The following is a 27,735-nucleotide window of genomic DNA, read 5'->3' on the forward strand; positions in this document are numbered from 1 at the left end:
CCACAAGAAACCCACTTTAACTACTACCATCTAAGTGAAAAAAGGGTAACTCAGAAAAAGCTGCCTTTATTGTCATAAGACTGACACTTGCTCTTCAGAAGGCTGCCCTCATTCTGTGAATTAGCTTCAGGGTCTACAGTGAAGAGATTGCTCTCTTTTAACATCATTATTATCCAAAGTCATTCTAGAGAGCCGCAAGAATCAGCTATAGAAAACATTTCCTATATACTGGAAAGACTTTCTGGCCTTCACTACCCACAGAAAATGCCTGAAACCAATAAACTTATTTGCTTTTGGAGACTTCTTATTCTTGTTAGAGCACAGCAGCTGCAGAATAATGTCTTTAAGGTTGGTTTTGTTCTTTTTTTCTCAGTAAGGGTGATTTCCCATGCTTTCCTTTGGCTTCCCCAAATACCAGAAGAAATTCAACAGTCATCAGTGGGGCTATGACTGACCTCTGAGAGTTTATAGTCTCTACCCAGACCTTCCTCATATTCATTGCGAGACTTTGCCCGCATCAGTGTCACATTCCCATGATACTTGGAGTCTGGTATATACTTGTCAGCAGCCTTCAGCTTATGGTAAAATGAAGTAGCAGCAAAGCTGAGTGCTTCACGATTGATGTTTGTATGAATCTCAGTTATCAGGTCTACAGCAGCATTCACACGAGCCTGCAGATCTTTCAGGGGCAGAAGAACCTCCAGCAGCTGGAAATATTAAATTTTTTTTCACATTAGTCTCAACAGCTGAGAATTCATCTCAATTAAACAAAAAAAAACATACACTCTCTTGTGCAATATCAAGACACATGGATTTCGAAGATAAGAAATAATACCTTATTATGTTCAGTGCCCGTAAATTGCTGAACAAAGACACACAATGCTTCGGTCTCCAGTTCAGCCTCATTTCCTTGGGTCAGTTTGGCTCTGTAGCTCTGGAAGAAAGAAGAATACAATGTGAACGTGAGAGGACTGTGCCCAATATTAAAAGTCAGATAAAAACAATAATAGAACCAAAGGTGTGAACTGGGAAAAAAAAGGAAGGGGGAAAATCCCTTCAAGACAGATTAGAAAGCAAATCCACAGGTGGCAATTGCTAAGAGCCTAGTATTCTCTAAAGTAATTGAATATGAAATGAAAATGAGTATTAAAGGGAACCCTTAAGCAAGGTTTCCTCACACCACTACAAGAGGATCTTGACTTGCACCAGGATCTTCCAGAAGACATACTAATATTATGATTTATCATAGCAAGAGCAACATTTGTGCTTGAACTCTTTCCATTTAATGAAGACCACCTCTCATGTGCTTCTACCCTTCAGCCATCTCTAAGCATCCACTGTCTACAGCTGTCTTCATAATCTTTGTGAAAGTCTGTCAGCTTTTCAGATTGCTCATATCCAGAATAGCAAGTTTTGAGAAAAATGAACCTTGATGAGAGAGGATGGGGTACCCAGAAAGAAGAGTCTCTTTGTGCCCTTACCTGGGTATATGCTGCCACAAAGGAATGAGACCCATCAAAAAGGAATAAACTGTTGAGTGCATGGGAAGCATTTTGTTGTGCTTGCAGCTGGGAACACATTTCAAAGGCTACACAGGCACCAAAAGAGTATCCAGCAATGCGGTAAGGTCCTTCAGGCTGTATCTGCTTCATGCAACCAATGTAATAGGCTGCCAGGCTTTGGATGCTGTCCAAAGGAGCGGCTGGAACATGGAAGTGAGTTAGAAAGACTCGTGAAAAGACACTGGCAGAGACAAATTATGTTTTCATGCACTCAAACAATCCTGTTGGAAACATTCAGGTTATTTTGCAGGTAAATTACTAAATTATTGTTAACAACTTGCATTTAGGACTAGTAATATTGCTGCCTTCCAAGGACAGGTTGAACAGGATGCTTTGACTTTTGTATATGTAAACTCTTCAATTTCATCCATTATTCTTCTTGATACCAGGGATGTTTGACATGACCCTCTGCAGACTAATAGGCCTGATACTTGTTCCTCCAAGTTTAATTGTCTAGAAACAAAGCCCTCTCTAAAAGCAGCTACAGTTCAGAATGTTATGTTTGCAAATTCAAGATGCTGAAGACCTGAGATACCTTTTGTGCACTGGAGCCCATAGCAGGGCATGTGAAGTCTGGAGGCCAGAGTGTGGAAAACTGCAATGGATCCTTCAATGGGGTGAACGAGGAAAAGAGGGCGCTCCATGCTCTGAACATCATTTAGACGAGTGATTGTTGGTGCTTCTGGGTTCACCAGTAAGTTGTTCAAATCTAGTTTTGGAGGTTCGCCTGGGCCTGCCTTCATCAGCGGGGATGACTTCAGCTCTTTGAAGGAAAGCACACCAGACAAACCCAATTAGCTTCAGGGTCAGTTTTGGTCATGTAGCCATACTCCTAAAGGAAAACTTCAGGGCTAGGGCTGCCCTAGATTAGCCTGCTGCCTCACTACATCATCAGGTCATAGAAGCAGAAATCTTCCTACTGTCAGCTGCTCTGGAGCAACTGCATATGATTTTAGCTTCCTGTGAGTGTGACATTACATTGTTTATTCCCAAGACAAGTAAAAGGTCTCAAATTGCATCCCACACATAGCTACATGAGAGTACTCATGCATGCAGCTGCTAGCCATGCAAGAAAGCAGATTGCACACTTGCCTTGCTTGTACACCCTGCTCCCAGAAATGATGGGCCTGTCCTAGTGGTCAAAACACTTCTGTGACATGTCTGTCACTTAAAAACTATTCAATTATAACCTTATTTCATGATCTGATAGATGTTTATGTCACTAGAGATGAAAGCAACAGATTGGAAGCTTAATTATTTGGATTCAGGTGACTGGTAGCAACCTTAATTCAGACACTTTACCCTTTGCTGTCTTGGACTTCGAAGAAAGTTCACGCAGCTTGTTGATTGTAAGGAGACGAATTTCTCTCATGGTCATAACGATGTCATAGTCTCTCTCCAGTGTCTGGCGCACCTCCACACCCATCAAAGAATCCAAGCCCAAGTCAGCCAAGGAACTCTCAGCATTCAGACTACTCACATCACGGACCCCTGAGAACAAAAGAGCATACTAGCATAATGCCAATTTCTTTTCAGCTCTTGGTCTCTCTAGCAGCCTTCTCCACTCTCTTCTATCTCTCAATAAACTTCAGCTGTAGAGCTGCAGTTTACCTTTCAGGATCATCTAGTACTTTCATAAACCACCTATTCTATAACCCCCACCTTGTCATATGGGATCTAGTATTTAGAGTACATATTAATGTGCACAGATTTATGACAGGGGATACCTCACTCCCAACTAAATAGCTGTGAATATTTTCACATCAGCTCTAGACCAAATACAGATCAGTCAGTCAGCTAGACAGATTCCACACACTGGAGGCTCTAATTGAAAACTGCAGTCCTAGACCTAACACTCTGCTACACCGAGATTGAAGTTATCAGTGTCAGTGATGGTTGGCTGCAACACTTGATGTCTACAACGCTGGAGGAGGTGGTGATACATTTAGGCTTCATTTCCCTTTTCTCCTTCATTTTTCTGACTGTTCAATCTCTCACTCCTTCCTTACCTGCAGAAGGCCTCTCATAATAACACCTGCATCTTCAGCGCTTTGTCCCTTCCTCCACTTTGTACAGCCCCATGTTGCTACCCTTCCCACATTAGGCTTCATTACTAGCTCCTCCTTTGTTGTTTTCATACTCTCCTCTTCCAAAGTAACCCCATAGCAGTGTGGTTTCCCAGACCCTTTCCTATGGCTTCTAAAAGCCACATCTGCCCTGAGAAATCAGATTTCTCAGTGTCAGTGAGTTGCATACAACTCCTTAAGTAATACTCAGGAGACTGTCTTTTATTTATCAGTACCTTTTTTGGTAGAAAACAAAAGGTCACTAGACAGTTCTGCCTGCAATAGAGACAACTGAAGAGGGACATAATAGACAGAGCTGACAGCAACTATTCAGTATCAACACAAAAATAAGAGACACAATGGTAAAAGAAAGCAGATTCAAGACAGACAGAAGGACATGGCACTTGTAATGCATAGTTAAGCTATGGTTACTAGATGTTCACATGGGATGACAGAGTTGGTAAGTGAATAAAATACCAGTCAAGCAATAAGTAGAGAAAAGCTATTTTTTGTGGCATGGGGACATATCAAGGTGAATATTTGAAAGCTGGAACAGTACTCAGGAAGTTAGTTATGTATTTACTGTCTTACATGCTGTCCCAGAATTTTGCTCTTGGGGACTGTTCCCTGTTGATTCTCCATTTGGAGAAAGGTACCAGCTCACTCTAAATAAAACCCAAGACTCTGGAGTATATATGCGTATCTATGTAAACACATTAACAGAGGAAAACCCATAAAAGAAACAGTCCTTATTTAAGAGAAGGAGCAGTGTAAAGGGGAAAAAAAAAAAAGCCAACAGTCTCACAACAGCAACATTGCTACAACACAGGGGACCAGGAAGAGATGCTGAGAAGAGGACCTACAGCAGCACCACTGCTTTCCAAAGGTAATGAGAGAGTAGGCACCATCCAGTAGTACTTGAGTGACAGCACTTACCCAGGATGTGAGCAACAGCTTCTACAAGATCTCGCTGACTACCTCCTTCAGCTTTCGCTGAGACCTTCTCTGCTAGGACAAAACTGGACATGACAGGATGAGGTTGATTCAGGAAAACATCAAGCACCTCCAGGCATGAGCTCATTTGTTGGGGAATTGTTCCCCCCACCACAATGTCTTTGTTTCCCATTGTCTTCATCAAGATACCCACATCACCAATGGCTCCCCACTGGATTGCCAGGCCTGGAGAAGAAATTAGAAGAACACACTAAGCAGCTAACTAAAGCAGATGGCAGGAACAGGAGTGAGTTAATAAAAAAGGAACTTAATAATGAGCTATGCTAAGGCCTGCATTTCCTTTGTACTGTTAAATGGTGAGTATTCATTCACACATGAATGACTCAGCATAACATCTAGGAGCAGAAAACAGCCTTCAAAAGACTTTATAACTCCAGATAAGTGCATAGGTTTCTGGTGAGCTGGTCCTCATCTGGATGTTTGGCAAGATAGTATATACTGCGCAATGAGTAAAGTCATCTTACCTGGGAGTCCATCATGATGCCGCTGCTCACAGATACGCTCCATGGTAGAATTGGCAAAGCCATAATTACTTTGCCCAGCATTTCCTCTTCCACAGCTTACAGAGGAGAATACAACAAAATAGTCCAGGTCTGGACACTTCTTACGAGTCACCCTTGGAACAGAGCAGGAGAAACCTCATCAGAAAAACCTGCTTATGTATTACTGTCAAAGGCTAGTGCAAGACTAAAACAACTAAGCTTGATCAGTTCCTTGACTTTAAAAACCGTTATTATTTGTCCCTTCTACAGACACTTACCAATCCAAATGAAGGGTGCCTGAATACTTTGGCTTGTTGACCTCGCAGAATAATTCTGGGGTCTGATTTTCAATCATGCCATCTCTAAGGACCTATGGGGGGGGGTGGGAAGAGGGATTAAAAAAAAAAAAGTGTAGTTTCAGTATATCTAGTTTCTCTGTTTAAATATGCCACATGGCTTGAGATATGAGAGGATATCGCTACACAATGTACTTTTGTAAATTCACAGTACAGACATATCTGGAATATCCCAAAATATGACAACATGCCTTTTGCCAAGTCTGCTTTTTTCAGTATTTTTTCTGTACTGACACTGCAAAAATTCTGGCAAGCTCTATGTGGGATTTTTCTTGTCCACAAGAGGCTAGGACAACATTTGTCTCATCACAGAACTGAACTCACTGGCCAAATACTGTTGCTTCTCAGGTCAAGGGAACAGACCCATAAGCCTTTAGTCACCAGGTAGGACCAAAGTATAGTGTCCTTTGAAACGCAGAGAACTTAACTAAAATTGTATGAAGCCTGACTGCCTTTAGTTAAAAAGTCACATGAATGGATGTTGCTTCTTACAAGTCCTGAGCATTTTTGTCACTTACCACAGCCAAATTAAAGATGCCTCCAACTGGTCCAAGCTTCAAAGCCTCTTCTATTAATTGCTGTGTTCCTTCTAGTGTTCCAATATCACTGGTAGATACCAGCACTTTGATTCCCAGTGCCTTCCACTCTTGAACACGTTTAGCCTGATAACCTAGAAGAAATAAAGGTGGACAGTGCCTTGCATGAAGAATCCCAAATGTAAGGCTTTGGTTAAGCTGCTCCTTTATGCTTCTCTGACTAGATAGGGACTGAATAGCTAAATAATTCCTGATTCAGCTATGAGATAAAAATTGTACAAAATTTCAACAGCAGCTAGAAATCATCTGAATTTCAGAAATTCTACATAGATAAAGTGGAAAACAGCACTGGGAGAACCTAAGGGCTGGGGTGGTGGTGGGAGGAAGGAAGGAAAAAAACAAACGACTGTGAAGAGAAATTAACAAAAATTTGGGTACTGAGATAGGGAAAATTGGTTAGATTAGAGCAAAGCAACAGATTACAGTAGCACAACCAGAAATTGAAAAGTTGTACTTGATCAATGGGTTTGTACACACAAGTGGTGTGATTGTGAACTTGCCAAAAGAAAGAAGAAACCTGTAGAGACAGAGAGGATTTGAGTTATGAGTGAATTTGTATGAGGAAATACTGAAGACTATCACTGATAAATCTCAATGCTGCCACTGTAATCAAACTAATGCCTTAAATCTGAGTAAAAATGTTTATGGATGCTATCAGATAATCAGGTTCATCTTTACAGATGAGCTATCTAAGGAGCAAGAGTGAGCATCCACACATGAGGAACAAAGTATCTTTAACAAGGAGTTTTTAGGGCCTTCCTTGTGGCATGTGATCTAACATACTACAGCCAGTGGACAAGTCAGTGAGGAAGCCAGACTTTGCAGAGGGCATAAAGATAAAAGAAAGGCTACAGAAAAAACGCTGTATAAGAGAGAAAATGGGTTGATAGAAATAGGAAGCATAAAAGGGGGAAAGTAGTAATTGGAATAAAAGGTCAAGTGAAAAGATTGTTCCTCCTTTACAATAAAGGAGACAACAGCTTGAAATGAGATAATACAGGAAAGAGAAGAGATCAAGACATGATTAGTCACCAACAGGACCCTTAAAATGGAGAGAAACTACAAACTGAGGTCTGTTGAAAGGCAGTCATATTCCCTGCTCCCTTACAATTTTTGCTTACCAGTTCGTATGCCAGAACGAGATGTCAGTATAATTTTCTGTGCTCCTCTCTCAACTAGCCACTGTGCCAACTCCAGCCCAAATCCTCCCAGGCCCCCTGTGATGATGTAGGACTTCGTAGGTGGACAGGAGGTTCGGGAGATTGCAGAGATTTTAACTGGTTCAGACTTTCTTAAAGGATACTCCTTTTCCTCTTCTTGGACCTTTCCCCACAAAAAAAAAAACCAACCAAGAACCAGAAACAACACACACACACGCAAAAAAGAAGGTAGTTACAATTAGATAATCAGATACATAATGCATTTCTTATCTTTTCATGCTATGCTACTTCAGTCAATAGGAATGGACCTCGTAGAATAAGTGCCAGACTTGACAGTTACAATTGTGACAGTGTCAGCAGTAAAAACTGACCCTGTGCTGCCCTACTCGTAGACATTCAACTCAAAATGGATCAAAATACCCAACAGTCACCAGAGGATGGCCAGAGGTATCAGAGAATCAAAATCATTATTGCATTACCTTGATGATAACTTTGCCAATATGTTTTCCTTGTGCCATGAATCTGAAGGCAGCTTCTACCTCTTCTTTGTTGAAGACTGAACTCCTCAGGGGCTTTACTACACCATCTCTTATGCCTTTCGTCAACAGCTCTGATACTACTTCCCACTCTTGGTTTCCCTCATCAAATATTGAATCTAGTAGGATCCCATGAAATGCCACATTTTTGAGGAAGAGAGACATTCCTAGAAAAAGCAACTTAGTTATGATCTGATGCTGCTGACATCTCAAAATGGAGCCTACCCTCTGCTTCAGAAACATTTCTGGGCAAGTTACAGGAGTAAAGCAGTCAGATGCTTGAATTCTACATTTTCCAAATTCATTCTTGCAGATATTCTCCAATTCATAACATTATGTTGTTCTCTTACAAGCAGACCAGTTTCACAGAAATGCAACTCCAAAAAATTGTGTGTTGAGAGGACAAGCTATATCATGGTCAGTCTGATATTAAGAAGAACAGTTTTTGTCTAGTGACAGCTGAGTTAGAGTCCCAGGAGAGCTATAATTCTGCATACATCATGTCTACCTCCACAGGAGACTCTTCCTCATAGCAAGGTTTTACAATATGACAGGATTTTTGAAATTTAATTAGAATACGGAAGCAGGCTGTCAACGCTATATGCAATCATTCTACAATAGGAGAACATTGCTGTAATTTTTCATTGACACATCACCTTACAAAATTCAAAAATTTTTTCCCATAGAAGAGAAATCAGGGTTATCTTGCCCTGTGCCTTCAAAACTGGTAGATGCTGTTGACTGCCTTGAGGGACAAGAGGCCTTGCAGAGGGGTCTGGATAGACTGGAACACCAAGCAATCATAAGTGATACAAAATTTAACAAATGTCAGTTGTGCACCTGAGCCCTACTAGCACCAGACGTAAGTATAAATTTTGAGGAGGCTGGAGAGCTGTCCTGCAGAAAAGGGCACATGGGGTGCTGGGCAGGAGCTAAAACCTAATGAGAGGTGCTTTCCAATGCCCCATCTTACCAAGCTGACTGTTGTTAGATAGATCAAATTTGCCTATTTCCAAGAAGCGGCCATGTCGAGCAAGACAACGCAAACTGGCTTGCAGCTTCTCTTCTGCCAAGGAATTTAACACGAGGTTGACACCTGCAATGAAATGAGAAGCACCTACTTAACTCTGCTGAGAGCCTAACCCTGTCTTCTAGTGACTCATATTGTCTTTAGAACGCACAAATGATAATGTGGTTTAGCTGACAAAAAAAGGAAAAATATTTATTGAACTTCACCTTTTCCATTGGTAACTCGAAGTATATGTTGCTCAAAGGCAGTATCTCTGGAGCTGGAAAAGCTATTAGCATCTAGCTGTGGAAATCTTGCTTGGAGATACTTACGTTTCTCAGCGGAACCTGGAAGTAGAAGACAGGTTGAAAGACGTCACTAATTTCATTTTTATGATGAAACAGCCCATTTTCCACTGCACATCTTTCCCCCAAGGACTGTAAATCTAAGAAGCCATCTCCAAGCTTTCAGTCTCTCAAGATGTCAGACTCTAGAACAAAGGCTGTCTGGTTGCTACTGCTCATTTATGAGATAGAGCAAGGACCAGAAACAGATGAGAGCCTTTCAATTGACAGGCATTTGATCCATGTTACTAAATGTAAAATGAGGAAGCCATGCTCTTCTTCCAGGCTTTTGATTATATAATGTACAGAGACAGATAAATTTGACTGTGCTGTGTAATTTTCAAGCACAGAGTCAGTAGCTGTATTTACTATGTAACCAGTTCTCAGCCTGGAAACTAGATCAAAGCTACAGCAGATCACATTGGGAGGGGAATAAGTATATACCTAAATAGGTATACATATTTCTATATGTGTACACACACATGCTTCCTCTATTAGCTATAATCTCTCTCTCCCCATGACTTTGGGCCCTCAGTACTCACCTACAGTAGTAAAGACACGGCAGCCCATGCTCAGGGCAATGGCAATGGCTGCTTGGCCCACACCTCCTGAGCCAGAGTGAATCAGGACACTCTCACCCTTCTTCATACCACCTCGAACCACCAAAGCATAATAAGCAGTGGCATAAACCACAGGCACTGAAGCTGCTTCTTCTAGAGTCCTAAAGAGCAAAGTGGAAGGAGGTATCTTTAGCCTTGGGAAAGACTACTAGATTCTCCTGATGAAATCTGCCTTTCTCCAACAGAAAGATTCCACTACTGAGATAGATAAGAAAGTGTTAAGATAAGATAGATAGAAAATATAGATAAGAAAGCGTCAATCATACAGCAGACTACCACAGCTGCCAAACACAGACAGGTTTCATTATTCTGCAAAAATATTTCACTAACTAACCAGTAACATAACAAACACCGATATCCCAGAGTATCCTGAAACATGTGAAGCTAAGAGCCCAAAAAAAGATGAGAACCTTGTGTAAGCCACTGTACAAAAACTAGTGCTGCTGAACTCCTGCAGTGAATCTAATGCAAAATTCTACAGTTTCTTGGCACACTCTAACCCTGTTAACATTTGCCAGAGATGAATCTAGCCATTGTGGAGCACTCAGGTGTCAGAGCTGTCATCAGCCTCAGGCAGGAAGGCAAATCTTAACCAGAAAACAGAAGCTGACCTACCAGTTTTCAGGCACCTCCCATAGAAACCTTTTTTCACAGTCTACCACTGTGGCCAGCCCCTTTGCCGGCAGCAATCCCATTACTCTTCTTCCAGCCGTGTCTCGTCCTGAGAACTCCATGCCCAGCATGCACTGCTGCAAAGCCCAGTTACCTGAAAGAACATTAACACCCTTTACAAAAAAAGACAATTATCTTCTAAAATTCCTATTCTACAGCAGCAGACCCTGAAAGTCTAAACCTCTGAGATTTGTCTCTTCTGTACACAGGTCATAAATTGTCATAGTTAATGGCTCACTGCAAGAGTAGTGGAGAAGGACTTGGTCTCATTAAATCATGAGCACTTATCCTTGATGACATTGCATTAGTTTCCAGTTTTCATCTGAGAAATGTAATGAAAACACCTTGTTTCAGAGGCAATTCTGTCCCTCAGAAAAAGAATTGTATATAAACTATAAAGATGATCACCGCAAAATATGAATTTTTGATAATTCATGTTTTAGGCAGACACTTATGTCAGTCATAGAATCATAGAATGGCTTGTGTTGGAACAGACCTTAAAGATCATCTATTTCCAACCTTTTGCCATGCACAGAGGCAACTTTCATTATGCCAAGTGGTTCAGTCATGAAGGAAACCCAGCCCTACTCAAATCACTAAATTTTAACATGCTCCATCCCCTCTCTTTTAAATACATATTTTAAAACCATTTCATACACATTACATTAATTCTTAACTCGCTATGAAGTTAGTACTACCTCCATTTCGTAAACAGGCATCGTGCATTTTTCCTCCCTGAAATTCAAGCGTGTCCATCAGCATGGCAAAAGGCAACTTCGACATTCTCACCTTGGTATTTACCATGCCCATCTCTGGAACCTCTATCAACATATTTTATCTCACACTTGGTATCTGTGCAATGTGGCAAGCAACACTTCTCAGAGCATAGTTTGTTAATTGGAAAAAAATGGAACTGTAACTGGATGTAGAACTTGGGAACTTTTTGGTGTACAGCCCTGCAGCAGAGTTGTACTTCCTTCTCAAAAGCATGCTTTCTGGCATACAATCTAGCCAGTGCATAACTAACAATCAAGAGATTAATTCTAGAACCACAATACATATCCTTTTAGTGTAACTTTAACTCACCAGGGATAGCATCTGGAGAAAGCTTCCCCGTGGCCAGCATAATGTCCCGGAAGTTGAGAGATGCGTAATAGACTTTGCAGAGTAAAACATTGGGATCAGTTGTGTGGAAGTGTCGAAGTGGGGAGACAATCCAGCGAAGAGATGAGAGATCTCCACGAGTTAGCACATTCACATAGGCATATTCTGTCAGCTCCTGAGGTTGTGCTGCAGAAGAAGGAACAGTAAGAACTTAGACATATTAACAAAGGTACGTGCTTTCCAAAACGAGTAAATTCCTTGTGCAATTTCTACCTCCTTCTCCATTTGCTATCCTGAGAGCCATTTCTTGCTTTGCAATACTACTGATACCCTAAATAGCCTATCCCTTCTGGCACCACAATGTTCTACTGTTCACTTTGAGCTGAAACAGAAGAATTATAAATTGTTAATTAAAAATAATAATAAAAGGTAACCGTAGGAACAATAGCTACTCATTTTCTATTCAAAGTTCATTCAGATTCAAGGCCTTGCAAGTGATCCTCAGCTCTCAAAGACTGTACCTTGCTGCAATGTAAGATGCCTGAAGGAGCCCCACTTTCCATCACGATACACATTCATCACCAGGTCCTTCTGAACAATCTTCTGCATCTCCAGAGAGGAAAGACTTGTAGGTGGGACAGCAGATGAAGGGTTCAAGTTGGAAATGAACACACACCTGAAGACAAGAGTTGTCATTTTGTTTGTTTTGCTATAGGTCTGAGAAGAAGCTAACACAAATATCTCATCTCCCAAATGTGACTCAAAGGCATGCTCTCGTACCTGATTCGGTGGCCTTCTGCTTCAAGGCGAAGGCAGTTCACCATTCCCAAAATTCCTGAGTTCGCACAACTGGTGGCAGTCAACCACACAGGCTTCTCTGATGGGTCAGCCAAGATCTCCTACAGGACAAACCCCAAACTGTTTTACCAGGAACTGCAAATAAAATAGCCCTCATATCCTTGGCAGAGATTAGTAACTTCTATTTTAGTAAAAGTAACTGAACACACACACACACATTCTTCTTTGAACACTACTAAATATCTCATTCAGAAAGTATAATGATTTGGAAATTCAGATACCTAGGACACAAGAATTCTCACCTTTAAGGATTCAACCCACTTAAAGTTCGTCTCATCTACTGGCAGAAAAACAGGTGTTTTGACAGGAGCTTGCCGACGACACAGGAAAATAACTGAGCCAAAGAATGACTTCTTCATGGCAACAAGATTCAATGAAGCTTTGCTGAATAAGTCCTCCCACTGTGCCTGTCAAATCAGGCAAAGCAACAAAATTAACAGCAAAATCAAAAGTCAATTTTTCTTGCTTTTTCTTGAAAACTTGCTCTGTATTGTCACAGTACAAATACAGGTTTGATTAACATAACAATGTGTTATCCACATCTAGACTACTCCTTCTTCCCTAAAGGATCTTCCAAAAGTAGGAGTACAAATACCTCAAAGTCCAAGTTAGGCAACCAGTCTTAGCACACTAGCAGATGTGCAAAAAACAAAAACCTGAGGTGTAACCATACCACCAAATTCCACAGTGTATTTGAATGTGTCTATGACTCTATGTCACATAAGCCCTGTTTGCACAGAGATGGGGAGAAGCACCCATATGTCTAAGTTACACTGAAATGGCATTTCAGGAAAATAAAAGAACGTAAAAAATGCATGTATGGCATATCCAGAAACACTTGAGGACTACTATCTGAATGAAATAAAGATGAATGCAGTCTCTCAGAAAAGCATCCATTTGCTTTTCCTATGCCAGGCACAAACCAGCAGAAGGTTTTTACAGTGTGATCCCTTATATCAAGGTCCAAGGACAGTGTCTGTATCTAGAAAACTTTGAGAACTATGTAAGTCCTGCACACTCTTGCCTGGCTTGTATAATTTCCTTCAGAGAAGGAACATTCAAGGGACAGATATCTTCTCCCAGGGATTTGCTAATACCAGGCTACTGATACTAATGACAAATTTCTGGTTTTTGTTATTGGTGCCAGTAGCATCTCAGTGCCTTCTCTTTATCCTCCTGTTCACCGGGAAAGATTCAGAGAAAAGAACTTAACCTTTCTTTTCAAATCCCCTTGAAAAAATGTATTCAGGAAGGGCTAGAATCCATGTAATTGCAAAATTCAAAATCCAACAACCCCACCCCAGAATTATAAACAAAACCCAAACTCTTGGAAGCACTATTCTCTTCTTTTTCTAAAAGAAGAGAGCTGAGAGGCTGCATCCCCTCAAATCAGGAAAAATAGGTAAGTTCAGTAGAGGTGCATTTTTCCATTACTGCTGGGTCTAACAGATGTCAAGAGAAGATGATGCCCCAGTTTCCACCCTTACCCTTGCCTTTCACTCTCCTCCTCTTGCACCAGCTTTGGCATTAGTTTATCTGTATGTTATACTGGTTGGAAGATACAATGCTGACACTCTTCCCTCCCTCCTCCAGCTTCTCAGGGCTTATTATACTGTATCTCATTATGGGATCAGATAACATAGGGAAGAGTAAAGGAAGAAAAGAAAAATACAAGAGAAAAGCCTTCCTTCTGGGAGGACCTTAACATTAGAAGAAATTACTAGCTTGTAAAATTGCACTCTAAGCAGTAGTATCAAAAGTAAGAGAGATAGTCTCATACTGAAGCATTTCAGGATTCTACAGTGGTAGAGCTGTACCCCACCCAGCAACATGATTTTAACAATAAAGGAATTGTCCTGGCCAGTGTTTTCATACAGATTAGACAGATGTACAAAAGATAATTAATAATTTTCAGTGCATTAAGAAAGGCTTTCCTGATTGAACCTACAGTTTACTCTCTCAACCTAATATGTAGTAATTTGCAAGTCCTCTCTTCTTAAGAAGTGTTCATTAGATATTTCTGTAGAAGTCCTCAATGGAAAGGCATGCAAGCAATGCCTACTATACATTTACCATCAGGGCATCTACAAGCAGCGGACTCAGACTATCCATGGTGAAAGTATCTGTCCTTCCAAGAGGCTTACCTCACTTAGGAAGCTGTGTTTCTGCTGCAGATCTGGGCTTGTAAGGAAACTGACAATTTCTCCAAGGGTTTCTCCCTTAAGAAGAGTATGTAGCAAAACAAACCCTCCTTCTTTCACAGCAGCTGCCAAATTAGAGAGTATTTCAGTGGTATTCACTAAAACACTTGTTGAACAGTTGTATACCACCAGGTCAGCATTGGTCAGATTTCCAGAGGGAGGGCTAGATGGATCCCACCGGCTAGAGACAACACCAGCATCTTGTAGCTCTGTTTCAATAGCTGAAAGGTTTTCCAGGATGCAGTCAGTGGCAATGTAGTCCAGCTGCAACAGGGGCTGAGCATTCAGAATACTTTTCACACGAGAGAACAGTTGTCCACTTCCTGCATTAGCCTGTGAGAAAAAGGGGAAGGAAAAGCAGAAACCAAATCAAAACATGACTGATATCCAGAATTATAACCAGAACAACAGCAGTATGTAATCAGGTTACTGGAGGGCCTAGAAACACTAGCTACAGTCCCATCCCAGGCTTCCAACTAACCTCTATTATCTTCATCCTATGACTGATCATGTTCTCCAATGCCACATCCAGGCAAGTCCTCAACTCTGCAGAATCCAGCAATCCACTGAGAAGAGGGTCATTTCGGAAGTGCATTTTCTCTCGAATCACAACTTGTTGCAGCTCAGAATGGAGGTTTCCATTCAGTTCCAGACGGCAGATCTCAGCGAGGATATGCTGAAGGCCCTTTTGTGTGGACGAGGACCCCGTAGCAGCCACTGCATTTTCTACTCCAGGGATGACTAATTTGACCCCATGCACTGCCACCTTAGACTGTAACTTCTGGATCAGACCTATGGAATAGAAGGGAGAAATGAAAGAAAGAGGCAAGATTTTCCAAGAATTCTTTTCCTCCTTGCCTCCATTTGCTACACCAGCTGATCAGCACCACATATTACAGCATCCTATATCATTAGCCCAGACACACAGATACCGTGCAGCCTCTTACATTCACATAATTATGTATTGTGCAGTAGTTGCCCCAAATAAGTAGGCTTTGTAGTCAAACAAACTACACCCCCACAATTACCTGTGGTAAGACTGACTAAAGAGGGCAACTAACAGAAAACTTTTGATTGATTTAGGGAGCTGTGGTGGAAAATTTTAAGTTTCTGAAGATACAAATATACTAAAATGCCCTTTTGCTTTATAAACTGATGGGAAATAGTTAATCCTGACTGAGGGTCAGGAACTGGATTACAAAAAATAAAATATTCCCACCACAGCCTAGAAAAAATATGCTCTGGGGACAGTATTTGGATGCTGCAGGGGAAAACTAAGGAGAAAAAAAAAAAAAAAAAAGGAAATCTTTAGAATTTATTGTCAAATCTAAGGATAAGCATGAAGACACTCTACCAATACAGAATGCAAAAAATTATTCTCTCAAGATGAAGCAAAATTCATCACTAGAGTAAAAATTTTTTTAAAAAGAAACATTTTTCTCTTTGATGAAAAGGCACTTAAGGTGATTAGTTTAGTGGATGTCTCCCCATCAAAAAACAATATATTTAGCTACCAGTTTCACAACAGACTGAACTGCTCCTATTCTATTCTTGTGGTAAACAATTCCTTTGATGTGTGCCTCACTACATCATTTTCCCTGTCTGGATATGTGTCTGCAGTCAAAGTGCCTATTGTAGCAGTTCACAAGGAAAAACAAACCAAGGTTAAAAACTCACTTAAGTAAGCTCTCCTGTCAGTGTCTAAAGCAACTAGGTTGGATTTCTCCTTAAAGACTATTTGTGTCTCTCTGCTTGCAGAAGGGGTTGTGCCATCTAACACCACATCTGACTGTTATAGAAGGAAAGATGTCCCTCTTCATGGCTTTTACTCTTTCTCACATTCTAGAGAGCTCAAGCAGAACTAGCTTTTAGCTTCCAGCAATCATACAGAGAACCCTTGCTGAAGTCTTCTACAGAGACCAATATTTAATATCTTGGATGTTCTGAAGGAGTATTCAGCTTCTCTCAGGCTAGAAGACTCTCCTAGTATGACAAGAAAGCAATCCCACTCTACCTTTGCATTGCTCCAGATAGGCATGAAGATGGGCACTGGAAGACAAACAGCTACTCTCAGTGTAGGGCACAAAGCAGAATTTTTCCAGGGTGGGAGGTATCTGTTCCTGCTGTCGCCGTGGTGCCACAGAAGCATGAAGACCATTGATCTGAACGCCTCCTGCTTTAAGGCTATCAAGACAGCGGTCCACAACAACTTCCAAAGCTGAAAGTCAGGAAAGAAATGTAAGTTGGGAAACAAAAACATATTTTGTTCAGGGTGATTTGATGAACAGTGCTATGTGGGACTCTTTCATAGAGAGGTTACAGAGTTGCAGAAAAGCTTGGAGACTAAGAGGACCCTCCCATCAAAATTCATCCTACTACTTCAGAATTCACACATTCACCCAGTAGTCAAAGCAACCAGCAGAAGTTCAAGCATGAGAGACATTACCTTCTACATTGTCCTGGTATTGGCACACCTGCTCACGATGCAGCACTGGATCAATACAGACTGAGCGAATCCTCGTGGGTAAGCGCAGACTGCGGCCAGTCTCAGGTAAGATCAGCATATGCAGCAGAGTGTCAAGGAAGGTCACCCAGTTCCCATTCCACAGAACTTTTCCTGCAGTTGCTGCAGAAGAGGAAGAGAAAGCCTCACTATTTCATCATTCATCAGATGCTAGAATGTCACTGCTTATTAAATGCCAAGTTTGGTGTATGTACCCAGCTTCCCCTGTAAATTCCACCACACAGTTCTACACTGGAAAGAACAGCTTTCTCAATGCTCTTTGTTGTTCTCTCCTATCACACAAAGTATAATTACCTCACAAGGCACAGTCAGGTGAACTGTTATAATACAAATGGTATTAAAAGATCAAATAGTCATCATTATGATACCCAGGGTTCACTGTGCTTCTTTTGAAAGGAAATTTACCCTCACTGTTGCATTCTAGAACACCCTGGAAAGTTGGTCCATAATTATATCCACGCAGATGCAGCTCTTGATAAATGTCATCTTTCAAGAGCCCATGCTTTGAGCTCCTGTCTGCTTGAGTCCGAAGGCCATCTGTCTGGTTACGGAAATTGTTCTGAGCAGTGTCTTCCAGGAGCGAAATCTTCCCTGAAGGGCACAGTAACAAGAATAATGATCATTACCATTATTTATAAATAATGGATTTACTAAGATTGTACATATACACTTATATTTCCTTCACTTACCACTGACAGCCAGATTCCCATTTCCTGATACCTCAAAGCAGCGGGAAGCAGGCATAAGTCTTACTTCCAGCTGTACTGATCCTGCAAGAAACATTGAGGAAGACAGGAGGTCATTTATCTCTACCATTCTCAAGCAGAACTTTTTCCTTCACTATCGCTAAACTTACTACTCACAACAGGTAATAAGACGACCATAATGCATACTGCTTGACTATGTGAACCCATTCCTTTGCTCAGTCATGCTGCACTCCTCTTTAGTCTCTCTCCTGCATTCCTCCTCACTTTTCCCATGCATTCCTTTCCTTCCACTCCCTCCATCTTCACTACATAGTTGTGCAGTTATACCAGCACTCCTCACTCACCCTTTTTGGGAATGATAGTTGCCTGATGAATTGTGACATCTTCGAACGTAACAGCCACTTCGTCCATAGCCACACCAAGAGACCGCGCCAGTGTTCGCCAAGCCAGCACCAGGTACCCAGTTGCAGGGTACAAAACTCTGCCATCAATGCAGTGACCAATCAAGTAGTGGTCAGGAGAGTCAGGACTCACATCTGTCAAACAACAAAAAGAAAAATAATAAAAACACTAACAAAGAGGTTTTCCCCCTCAATATCCACAAGAGGCTCTAGTTTCCCCAACTATCCTGCCTGACAATATGAAGCCCTTAGAATTACTCTTAGTCTAAAGCAACAGAGGTTCCTGGTTTGTTCATCTTCTCTCATCCCATTTCAGAAACAGATACAGGTTTTTGTCAATCCAAACCAAACATTTAAGCTTCAGAGGATGGCTTCCAGGATGCTGTTTTGAGTATTCTATTCTTACTATTACGAAAGGAAATACACAGGTAAAGCAGGAAAGTGAAAAACAAATAATAGACCCCAAATGAGCAACACACCAATATTGTAGACTGAAGCAGATGCAGAGCCTTTGGAACCTGCTGGAAAGTCTTCAGCTGTCGGAACATCCCAGTCCTGACTGTGGTCCCATTTGATGCATGGAGAAATAAGGGGTGTTCCCACAGGGACAGGGTATTCCATAGACGGGAACAAGTTATTTCCAAGAACATTTATCCTAAAAAGACAAAAATAATCAAGACATGGGAGAAGGGATGGGAAGAAAAAGTAAGGAAAAAATTGGTTATAATACTTAAGAGGTCAGGCAGTAATTGGTCTCAAACTCCATGTCAGATGTACCATGAACATTTACTGCAGCCAAATTTATAATTAACAGTCTATAAGATGCAAAATTTATTTCCAGAAGCTAGTGCCAGGTTCCTAGGCCTTTAAAATGGGACTTCTCTTTAGAAGGCACCTTCCCTGACCAAGCAGTCTCTAACCCACAGGAACACTTCACAAGTGAGCATGCTAAGTATGTAAAGCACAAATGCACATCCCATTTATTTCAAGGTTTCTTGAAGGAGTGTTTGATTCCATATGAAGACATGCATATTAGAGAAGAGACCTGAATTCCCTTCTGTTATCCCACTTACCCTCCTCCCCATGTCTCCTTACCCAGTTAAATGAATCTTGCCAATCTGTGTTAGGAAGAACTCCAAATTGTTTTGGTGATCTTTCTTCATCAAAGGCAGAATGGTGCAAGTTGGTTTCAAAGTTCTCTTCAAGATAGCCTGGTCAAGCAGAATCCATAAATCACTGGTGGAAGGCATTACTTTACTACTTTGTCTCTGAATTTTTGTCTATAGTGTCCAAACCACTTATGCATCAGTGCCAAGAGTTCAGTGCTAGCTGCTGGCACAAACACCACTTTAACAGGGAAGAGTACCCTTCCAGCAACCCTAGCTGTTGCACATCTAATAAAGCAGAACCTACACAATATTAATGTAATTCTGCCAAAACACTCCCAAGTAGACTGTGAGGTAAAACCACAACCTGCACTTGAAAAACTGCTAAGTCACCGTCTCATGCCTCCCACTTGCAAACACTCCCTTGCCAGGAGCAGCAACTTATGGTCTGAAGTATCCTAGAGCATCTTTCAAGCATAAGCTATTAGACCAAAAAACTCAGCCTTGAACACCTGACCCAATTTTTATCTTCTCTTCAATTTGATCCCATGGTCTTTACATGAGAAAATCAGGATACTTTCAAACACAGACAATGAAGTCTTAGTCACTTGCATTAGAGTCCAAAATTGTTCAATGATTTCAACATGAGGCCTAAAGTCTCTATTGAAAAAATATATGCCCAATTTAAAAACAGTACTCCTGATTCTCCCTTCAAATCACTTTCAAAGCATAAGACTAACATGACATAGTAAAAATACACTGGGCTGAAACTAAGAAGCACTGTGTAACTATTAATCTTGATCATGAGTAATTATTATTCTTCCTAAGACTTCTCCTCTTGCGTGCCACTGACCAAATAAAAAAGACCAGTCCTTGAGACTTAAGAGACACAGACAAGACCACACCACTGATCCTGAGGAGCAAGTGTTTCCCAATGCACCTCATGTTCTGCACTCTCTACTATGGAGCTAATTCCATGAGAATCGATTTTGATAGGGTGGGGAGAAAAGAATAATGATCTGATCTCATTAGAGAAAGGAGTTTAAGAAGAAAGTAAGCTTCTGTGGTTTCAGTCTACTTGGTCTAGGAGAAGAGGGGAAAACACCACTGTTATCCACCACCTCTTAAGACAAAACCTCAACCCAAATTCAGAGTACAGATGGTAAAAGATTTTTTTCATAGAGAAGGTCTGTTAATTCTTTGCATGTCTCATGCCACCATAAATTTTGTACACACTCTCCATTAGATCCAAACAATGAAATGCCTTCCTTACTCATTATATGCAGTTCAGAAAGCTGGCTATCAGTTATCTGAAGCACATAGGAACAAATAGCAGCAGTAATGTGAATTTCTGGGTAAGGAAGTGGTAGTGTGTTAGGGATTTTTTTTTATTTTTTTATTTTTAATATTAACATACACCACCCCCTAAAAAATCATGAAGAAACAAACAAAAATCTAAACATTAAAACTGGGAAAAGCTCAGAAGTACTGAAGGAAGCAAGTACTCTCAGAACTAGGGGGGGAAAAACAAAAGCTGCAGTCTTCCCCAGTTTGAGGGTCATCAGACCTTCAAACTCCTTGTAACAGCATGACGATCAAATAGGATACCTGTAAAAGAGCATGTGGAGCAATCTCTACAACAACGGCATTCTCTGGAACATGCTTCAGACCTTCATGGAACAGCACTGGATTCACGAGGTTGTTCACATGGTACTCTGCAGAGGAATTCCTAGCCAGATCACCTTGCCACTGAGATTCAGGGATAGATGTACTGATCCATCGTGCTGAGCGAGGTTTAGGGTGTGGAATGACCTACAAACAGTCAAGAAAGAAGGACAGGAGAAAGAGTTACAAGTCATAGGGAACAACAGGATCAGCAAAAGCAAGCAGCTCCTCCTTTTTGCAGGTTGATTGCTCAGGACATCCTCCTGCTCCAGGCCAAGTGATTTCAAATATCAGATCTCACAGAGGTCTACATGCTCTTCAAGAGATTTTCTCTTCCTTCTGAAAAAAGGAGTCCCCTCAAGCTCAACATGACCTATAGGCAACCCAGGGGTCAGAGCATAAGCCATGCAAGTCATGGTTTGGCAATATTACCTTTTTCAGAGCATTGAACAGTGCTGGGGCAATAGATGCCATGTAATGGGAGTGAAAGGCGACGCCAGCACTGCGCACCTCCTTTGCAAACACACCCTCTTTCTTCAGTTTGGCTACAAACTCATTCACAGAGTCCTAAGAACAAAAACATAAGTGAACTAAGAGAGAAGCTCACAAAATACTAGGTATTTGTACATGCCAGTGTAGTCCCTCCATACCCTTCATCAGTTACCATTTAAGGGGAGCCACAGCAGTGATGAAGTTATTGCCCTTCTCAGTCTTATAATTTATCATCCTCTATGCCCATGGATAGAAGAGATTTTATTACTAGCTTACTGAGGCACCAATATCACTTCCTCTCACAGACTATTTGAGTGTGTAAGTTTATACAATGTATTATGTCCACTCCACCACTTCAATCAGCTCCCCTTTTCAAGCAGCTGCACTCTAAGTAAGCTTCATGCTTTCTTCAAACTTGAACTTTGCAGGTCCTACTCACAATCCCGGTACACACTGTGTCAGTTTCATGCTCACCAGAGGCCCCGAAACAGTGACAGTGTCCTCAGAGTTGTGACAGGCTGGTACCACATTTGGAGGACAGCGTTGTTTACACTCCTCCCATGTCAGACCTGCAGAAGGAAGGCCACAGGAAAACAAAAGGGTTTCTAGTTATGAGCCTCATAAGAGGAGGAAATATTAAGTGCACAGTCACTCTGCTCAATTCAGCACTTTGCAAAATTGGGAAATACTCGCAAGAGACTGATGGGTACCTCCCTCTCCCCTCCAAAGCAATTCTGCAAAAGCTAAGAATATTTACCCTAGAGCTTTACCATAACATTTTTCACAGTTAAGACGAACACAAGGCCCAATCTTTGCACCATCCCATTAATGAATGAGGTGGGGGTAACCCCCACACTTTCAAAGAAGCTGCTGAAGTGGTTGTTTAGTCTCATGTTGCCATTAGTTTCTAGGAGCCAAGCCCATGTGTTCTCTCCCCTGCTCTAGCTTGGATTGCTGAGAGACAGAAAACAGCCATACAAATCAGTAACTCTAGTAGCATGTCAGATTAAATATGAAGCATCTGGTCATAACATTACACAGATACAAGTCACAGGAAGAACTTGAACTCAACACTAGATTACCAAAAACATACTATATGTAGACTTCCAAATTATATGATAAGAGTGTAATTTATTTAATCTCAAGGGGGGAAAAAAGCTTATTTAGGTAGGTAGTCCTTTGGAGCATTACCTAAATTAAGAAATCTGAGATTATAGCAAGTGTTCTAATCCAACAGACAGCATTATACCTGCAACAACTTTTCTCCAAAGTGTTTTCAGGTTTTAATTGACCCTGCATCCAATAAGAAACAGAAGAACAACAGTGCTACCAATAATTATTTTACTTTTAAGCATGTAAGTCACTATAAAGTTGCACTACAAAGCAAAACTGCTGGGTCCAAAATTTTACCTGACAGTAGGCAAAACGATATGACTTACACAGACACAAAGTAAAGCTTGTTCAGGAGAAAGCTTATTCCCAAGTGCTATTAGGCCATAGTAAATTCCACTAGCCAGCTGCCCGCTACATCACAGTGGCTTACTGTTTTCAGATCTCATTACTCCTGCAGACAATCACAAGTCTCCTTTGGAAAAAAAATTACAAAAAACTCCCAACATACATACACACACACATCTGTGTGTGTATGATACAAATCTATAGAGAGCAAAAAAATTCAATGCTTTACATTTTTACCTTGTTTCAAGGTATTATTTATGAAGCCTTTCATTGGTCACTTGGCAATAAATCTCTCCATTTCCACTTAAATTTTGGATGGTTACCAAAATCCTGATGTATTCCAGGACAGAGATCACTACCATTTTATCCACTTAAATACTTAAGAGCCTGTTCTACATCAGAAGAAAACAAAGAGGAGGATACAGTGGCCAAGATTTTACAGACATGATAGTTTCAGAGACCAGTTTTATCCCAATGACATACAATAGAGATCAGATGCACATTCCTGTATCACTCTTTTGGTAAGGGTGTACCTACCAACAGCAGCCATTCCTCCAGATGGCAATTTGGCCTCTTTAACGCATCGTCCCCGCCAATAAGCAGCAAGAATGGCTTCTTCATGACTTAAGGAGTTGTCTGCATAGCCGCAAGCTAGTTCTCCCACTGAGTGGCCCACAATCCCATCGGGATGCAGACCTGCAGCCTTCAGCATATCAATCTGAGCAATCTGCAAGCAGAAGTAAAATTAGATTCCATGCCAGAGTAAGAAGGTGTCAGGCCTCAAAGGTACACACACGTAGCAAGTACATAATAAACTTTTTGGTTCAGACATTCTTGGCCTCACTGCTTTTGCTCTTCCCCACAACTACAGCTCCATCCTCCTTTCAAAGCAATCCCAAGAATCATCATGCAACTCCACTATTGTCTGGGCCTCTTCACAATGTAATTTTCCACTGAAAAAGTATTTCCAATGATAAAAGGCTGCCAAGAATGTATCTGTACAAAGTAAGAGGCTAAGACCAGCTTTCCAGATCACTTTAAAAGCTTGGCCTCTAGTTTATTAAGAAACCATGAATACCACATTGACACTCAGAATCATGAAGATGCTTCATTCAGCTTGACTTAGTTCATTTCAGAACAAATTTTAGAAGACATTAAATGGAACCTTGCTCCTTGGCACAAACATTTGCCTAAAACTTAAAGACATTCCTAAAGCTCTTAATGGAAGAAACTGTGTCACATATACACACGGATACACATGCAAATCAGTTCAGGCCACTATTAGTCCAAACATCTTGTAAGAAAAAAGCAGTGAAGCCAAGACTATCTATACCAAAAAATTTGTTATGTACTTCGAAGTGGCAAAGTCTGAAACTGCCAAGGGCACAATGCACTCCTTCCTCTCAGCTATTTCCAACAGCTGCCACTTGCTGATTACACAAAACAAGCTTCCATAAATTGATATAAAGTGTTACCAGCCAAACAGACACATTAGCAGAAGGTGCTTATGTAGATTGAGTCCACTACCCCCCTCCCCTAGCCCACTGAGTCTTGCCTGAATAGCAGCTAGTCCAACAAATGCATGAACAGTGTCATCAAAAGTGCTCTCATTTGCTTGCAGCAGCAGCTCAGAGACCTTAAGGCCTGTGTTCTTCAAAGCCTGATCTGAACGCAATATAGACTGGCGAAACAGATCCAGCTTCATAAGGCTCAGGCCCATGCCTTTCCACTGTGTTCCCATGCCTGCAGGATAGGCAAGGAGAAAGTGAGCTTTTAGTAATACTCTGGAACAGGAGCAGACACAACACACTTTCCTCTGGCAGTTAAAGAATTCTAACTAAGAGCAAAGCATTGTACATTTCTTACATTCTTTAAACTGGGCACTGGTTGTTATTTGCTGGGTTTCACTATAATCAGAAGACAGTTAAGTTGGAAGGTTTTGATAAAATACAGAAAACACAGGACTGCTAAACATGTCACAGAGTTGCAAAATATTTCCTCATGCTACACTGTAAAATAACATTAGAGCACAGAATACAATTGCTCAAGTCCCAGATCTAAAGAGGAATAGAAAAGCCTGGATTCAATGCTGCACACCTACCTGAGCATATGTACCAGAGTGGTCTACCAGATGCTTGAACTTGCTGAACCTCTTTTATGTCACTTTCAGTGCCAACCAGTGTGTAGCCCCTGAAGGGCATGGAGGACACAGGAACTGCAGAGATGTCGCTGAGCAGGCTTACAAATGGGCTGCATTCTCCATGTTTTCTGCTCTCTTGAATTAGTGTTTCCACAGCTTCCTGGGTTCTGCCAGAAATCTGAACCAGCCTTGGCATGTTACCAGTCTCCAGAGGTGGGCATTTGTTCTTATTTGGCCTCAGAATGACATGAGCATTAGCACCCCCAAAACCAAAAGAGTTGATACCGATAAGGCCACCTTTCACTGGTGTTGGTTTACAAACTACCTCCAGGGAGCCATCTTGTAAGGCAGGAATATCTGGATTTGGGGTATTGAAATGAAGATTTGGAGTCCACAGCCCATGTTCCAGAGAGAGAATGACCTGAAAGAAAAAACAGAATGCACTGTGCTCCACCTTGTCTCATGACACACATTCTTTTGTTACTTTTTTACTACAAATGACCATGTAGCATATTCTGAAACAGTTCTCTATGTTTGGATAAGGGGACATTTCAGAGAATAGCATTATTGATGTTACTGAGGTAGCAACTGCATCACCTAGGCAAATTTTCAGACCATGCAGGAAGTCAGCAGGGAAGTTGAGCGTAGTAGCATAAAGTTTAGCTTCCAGTCTCTTTCTAACTGGCAAGCCATGCAGTCTTACTGGAAAAACAGCCTAGGTACTAAGACTATCACATCATCTTTTTTCCCTTTCAGATCCTATCCTTTATCACATTCCACTCCATCCCTTCCCAGTCACATGCATTCACAAATCCTCTTCCTTATTGCAACAAACTATTTCTTGCTTTGCTGCAAAAGAATCAAGCTGAAGCACTGGTAAAGAAGTCTGCTTGATGCTTTACACCCATTTTTTTTGTCTTCTTGATTCAAAAAAGCAGAAACAGCAGACTGGGCAGAACTGGCAGAGCCAAAGGAAAGTACTGAAACAGTGTGAGGACCAAAATATCTGTGCCAAAAAAAAGCAAGAGCTCCCTTCTCTCAGTAGCTTCTCTCTACATACAGCTCATGACACCAAGCCCACATTCATCTGCAGAACAAGCCCAGTAAAATTGCAGGCAACAAGGTCAGCTGCAAACACAGTGTGCTCGGTATGTCTGACAGTTCCTTCATCACCCCAGAATGGCCAGAGAGACATACTGTCTTGGGAACTGCTCTTTCAAGTTGACTATCAGACATGGCAGCTTACCTGGGAGAACAACCAGTATAAATATACAACTTCAACTCACAGTCAACATGTTTAAAGCTGTAAGGATTTTCATGCACACTGTCCTACACCTACAATACTATGGACTTTGAATGTGCTGCTGGTTTACACTGATATATATTGTACTTCAGGTTTGCCATGGTTTCTACCTAGGTTTGAGAGCACAGTATTGTGAGCATACAACCAGTGCCACCAAAAAGCTTTGTCTTGGCTGCAAGGCAAGTGATTAGACAGGCTGAGTAATTCAAAGATGCAGGTGAGTTTTCCCTTCCTCATCAGAATTTGACTGAAGAGGCCTCAGCAAGCCTTAGTTTCATTCCTACCTATCCATATAATTATTGGATTATCTTCAAGTCTGAAACCTGATACTTTCAAGATCAAATTTCCTGATACCTCACATAGCAGCATTTTATGGAATTCCAGAAGAAAACACTTATACAAACTGAAGACATACTGAGACAGTTACTGTCTAAGAAACACTGGTTTTGGTGTAGAGGTGGGGGGCAACAGTACCTCAAAGTTATGATCCTGTCCTGACAGATCACAGAACTACACTAAACAAACTGTTACATACAACACAGTATGGATTGAGAAGCTTATTTTATGAGTAGGCTATCATTCTTTCTATGAGGAATGTGTCAGTCAGAGATAAAGGCTCTAAAAACCCTAAACTTTTCTCTACAGAGAGATGGACACTGCTATTGCCATGCAGGTGAGGCTACTACACAGTGAGTTGTATTTGGGTCACAAGCAACCACTTCGAAGAGTCTAAAATTCTAGCAGTGGCAGTATATGTGACTTTGGTTTGCAAGGTTCTATAGTAATAGGCTTACAAACAAGTATGAACATTAGCTAGCTCTCTGCTAAGCAGTTTAGCAGCAGAGCCAATAGATGACTGTCTGCCTACAGCGGTAGTTAGCAAGCTGGTTGCGAAGACAGACAGACAGTTATTCATGCTGGTAGCCTCATCCCAGAGAACTCACCTGGCTTCCTGCCATCCTAAGAGAGAAGAGGAAGAGATGGCACATCCCTGACAGAAAGCCAGAAGATCAGCTGCTCTTTTGGCACTGAAAGCCCACATTGCCTCTCATCTTTGGTCACTGTCATCTACTCCAAACATCTAAATCTCTCTACATGTATGTGCCTCAAACCCAAACAACTTGCAGCAGAGCTCTGTTGGAAGGTCCAGTGTAAGGACTAACAAAGCAAACAACAAGGATTAACAAAAGGATCCCAAAGCCTTCATTCTGAGCAGAGCTACGCTCCTACAGAATTCAGTAGGAAGCGGGAACTGAAGTGTGTGAACACAGCAGAGGGCCACTTAAGCATCTGGTGGTTTGCAGGACAGCCACATGAGCTTTTAAAAGTATTCACATGTGAGGCAAGTAGTTAATGAGA

The 27,735-nt window shown here is 41.3% G+C and overlaps 1 protein-coding gene across 1 annotated transcript in view; it reads right to left on the reverse strand.

The window, feature by feature from the left end:
- The window catches only part of FASN (fatty acid synthase), a 41,614-nt gene that overhangs the window by 2,415 nt on the left and 11,464 nt on the right, over positions 1 to 27,735 (reverse strand). Inside the window, exons 9-42 of the mRNA XM_058817474.1 lie at positions 25,035 to 25,494; positions 24,489 to 24,676; positions 23,471 to 23,660; positions 21,950 to 22,044; positions 21,416 to 21,550; positions 20,927 to 21,130; positions 19,308 to 19,423; positions 18,692 to 18,867; positions 18,156 to 18,347; positions 17,794 to 17,874; positions 17,510 to 17,695; positions 17,027 to 17,206; positions 16,595 to 16,798; positions 15,062 to 15,372; positions 14,524 to 14,913; positions 12,622 to 12,786; positions 12,302 to 12,420; positions 12,043 to 12,197; positions 11,504 to 11,707; positions 10,361 to 10,511; positions 9,668 to 9,846; positions 9,009 to 9,128; positions 8,746 to 8,868; positions 7,716 to 7,939; positions 7,198 to 7,399; positions 5,999 to 6,150; positions 5,403 to 5,494; positions 5,107 to 5,258; positions 4,565 to 4,807; positions 2,865 to 3,053; positions 2,098 to 2,325; positions 1,482 to 1,702; positions 836 to 934; positions 456 to 707 (exon numbers count right to left, since the gene is read on the reverse strand). Of these exons, the coding sequence (XP_058673457.1) occupies positions 456 to 707; positions 836 to 934; positions 1,482 to 1,702; positions 2,098 to 2,325; positions 2,865 to 3,053; positions 4,565 to 4,807; positions 5,107 to 5,258; positions 5,403 to 5,494; positions 5,999 to 6,150; positions 7,198 to 7,399; positions 7,716 to 7,939; positions 8,746 to 8,868; positions 9,009 to 9,128; positions 9,668 to 9,846; positions 10,361 to 10,511; positions 11,504 to 11,707; positions 12,043 to 12,197; positions 12,302 to 12,420; positions 12,622 to 12,786; positions 14,524 to 14,913; positions 15,062 to 15,372; positions 16,595 to 16,798; positions 17,027 to 17,206; positions 17,510 to 17,695; positions 17,794 to 17,874; positions 18,156 to 18,347; positions 18,692 to 18,867; positions 19,308 to 19,423; positions 20,927 to 21,130; positions 21,416 to 21,550; positions 21,950 to 22,044; positions 23,471 to 23,660; positions 24,489 to 24,676; positions 25,035 to 25,494 (6,378 nt within the window). The remainder of the gene's footprint in view (positions 1 to 455; positions 708 to 835; positions 935 to 1,481; positions 1,703 to 2,097; positions 2,326 to 2,864; positions 3,054 to 4,564; positions 4,808 to 5,106; positions 5,259 to 5,402; positions 5,495 to 5,998; positions 6,151 to 7,197; positions 7,400 to 7,715; positions 7,940 to 8,745; positions 8,869 to 9,008; positions 9,129 to 9,667; positions 9,847 to 10,360; positions 10,512 to 11,503; positions 11,708 to 12,042; positions 12,198 to 12,301; positions 12,421 to 12,621; positions 12,787 to 14,523; positions 14,914 to 15,061; positions 15,373 to 16,594; positions 16,799 to 17,026; positions 17,207 to 17,509; positions 17,696 to 17,793; positions 17,875 to 18,155; positions 18,348 to 18,691; positions 18,868 to 19,307; positions 19,424 to 20,926; positions 21,131 to 21,415; positions 21,551 to 21,949; positions 22,045 to 23,470; positions 23,661 to 24,488; positions 24,677 to 25,034; positions 25,495 to 27,735) is intronic.

Source organism: Ammospiza caudacuta, chromosome 19 (genome assembly GCF_027887145.1).
Source record: "Ammospiza caudacuta isolate bAmmCau1 chromosome 19, bAmmCau1.pri, whole genome shotgun sequence".
NCBI classification, from domain to species: Eukaryota; Metazoa; Chordata; class Aves; order Passeriformes; family Passerellidae; genus Ammospiza; species Ammospiza caudacuta.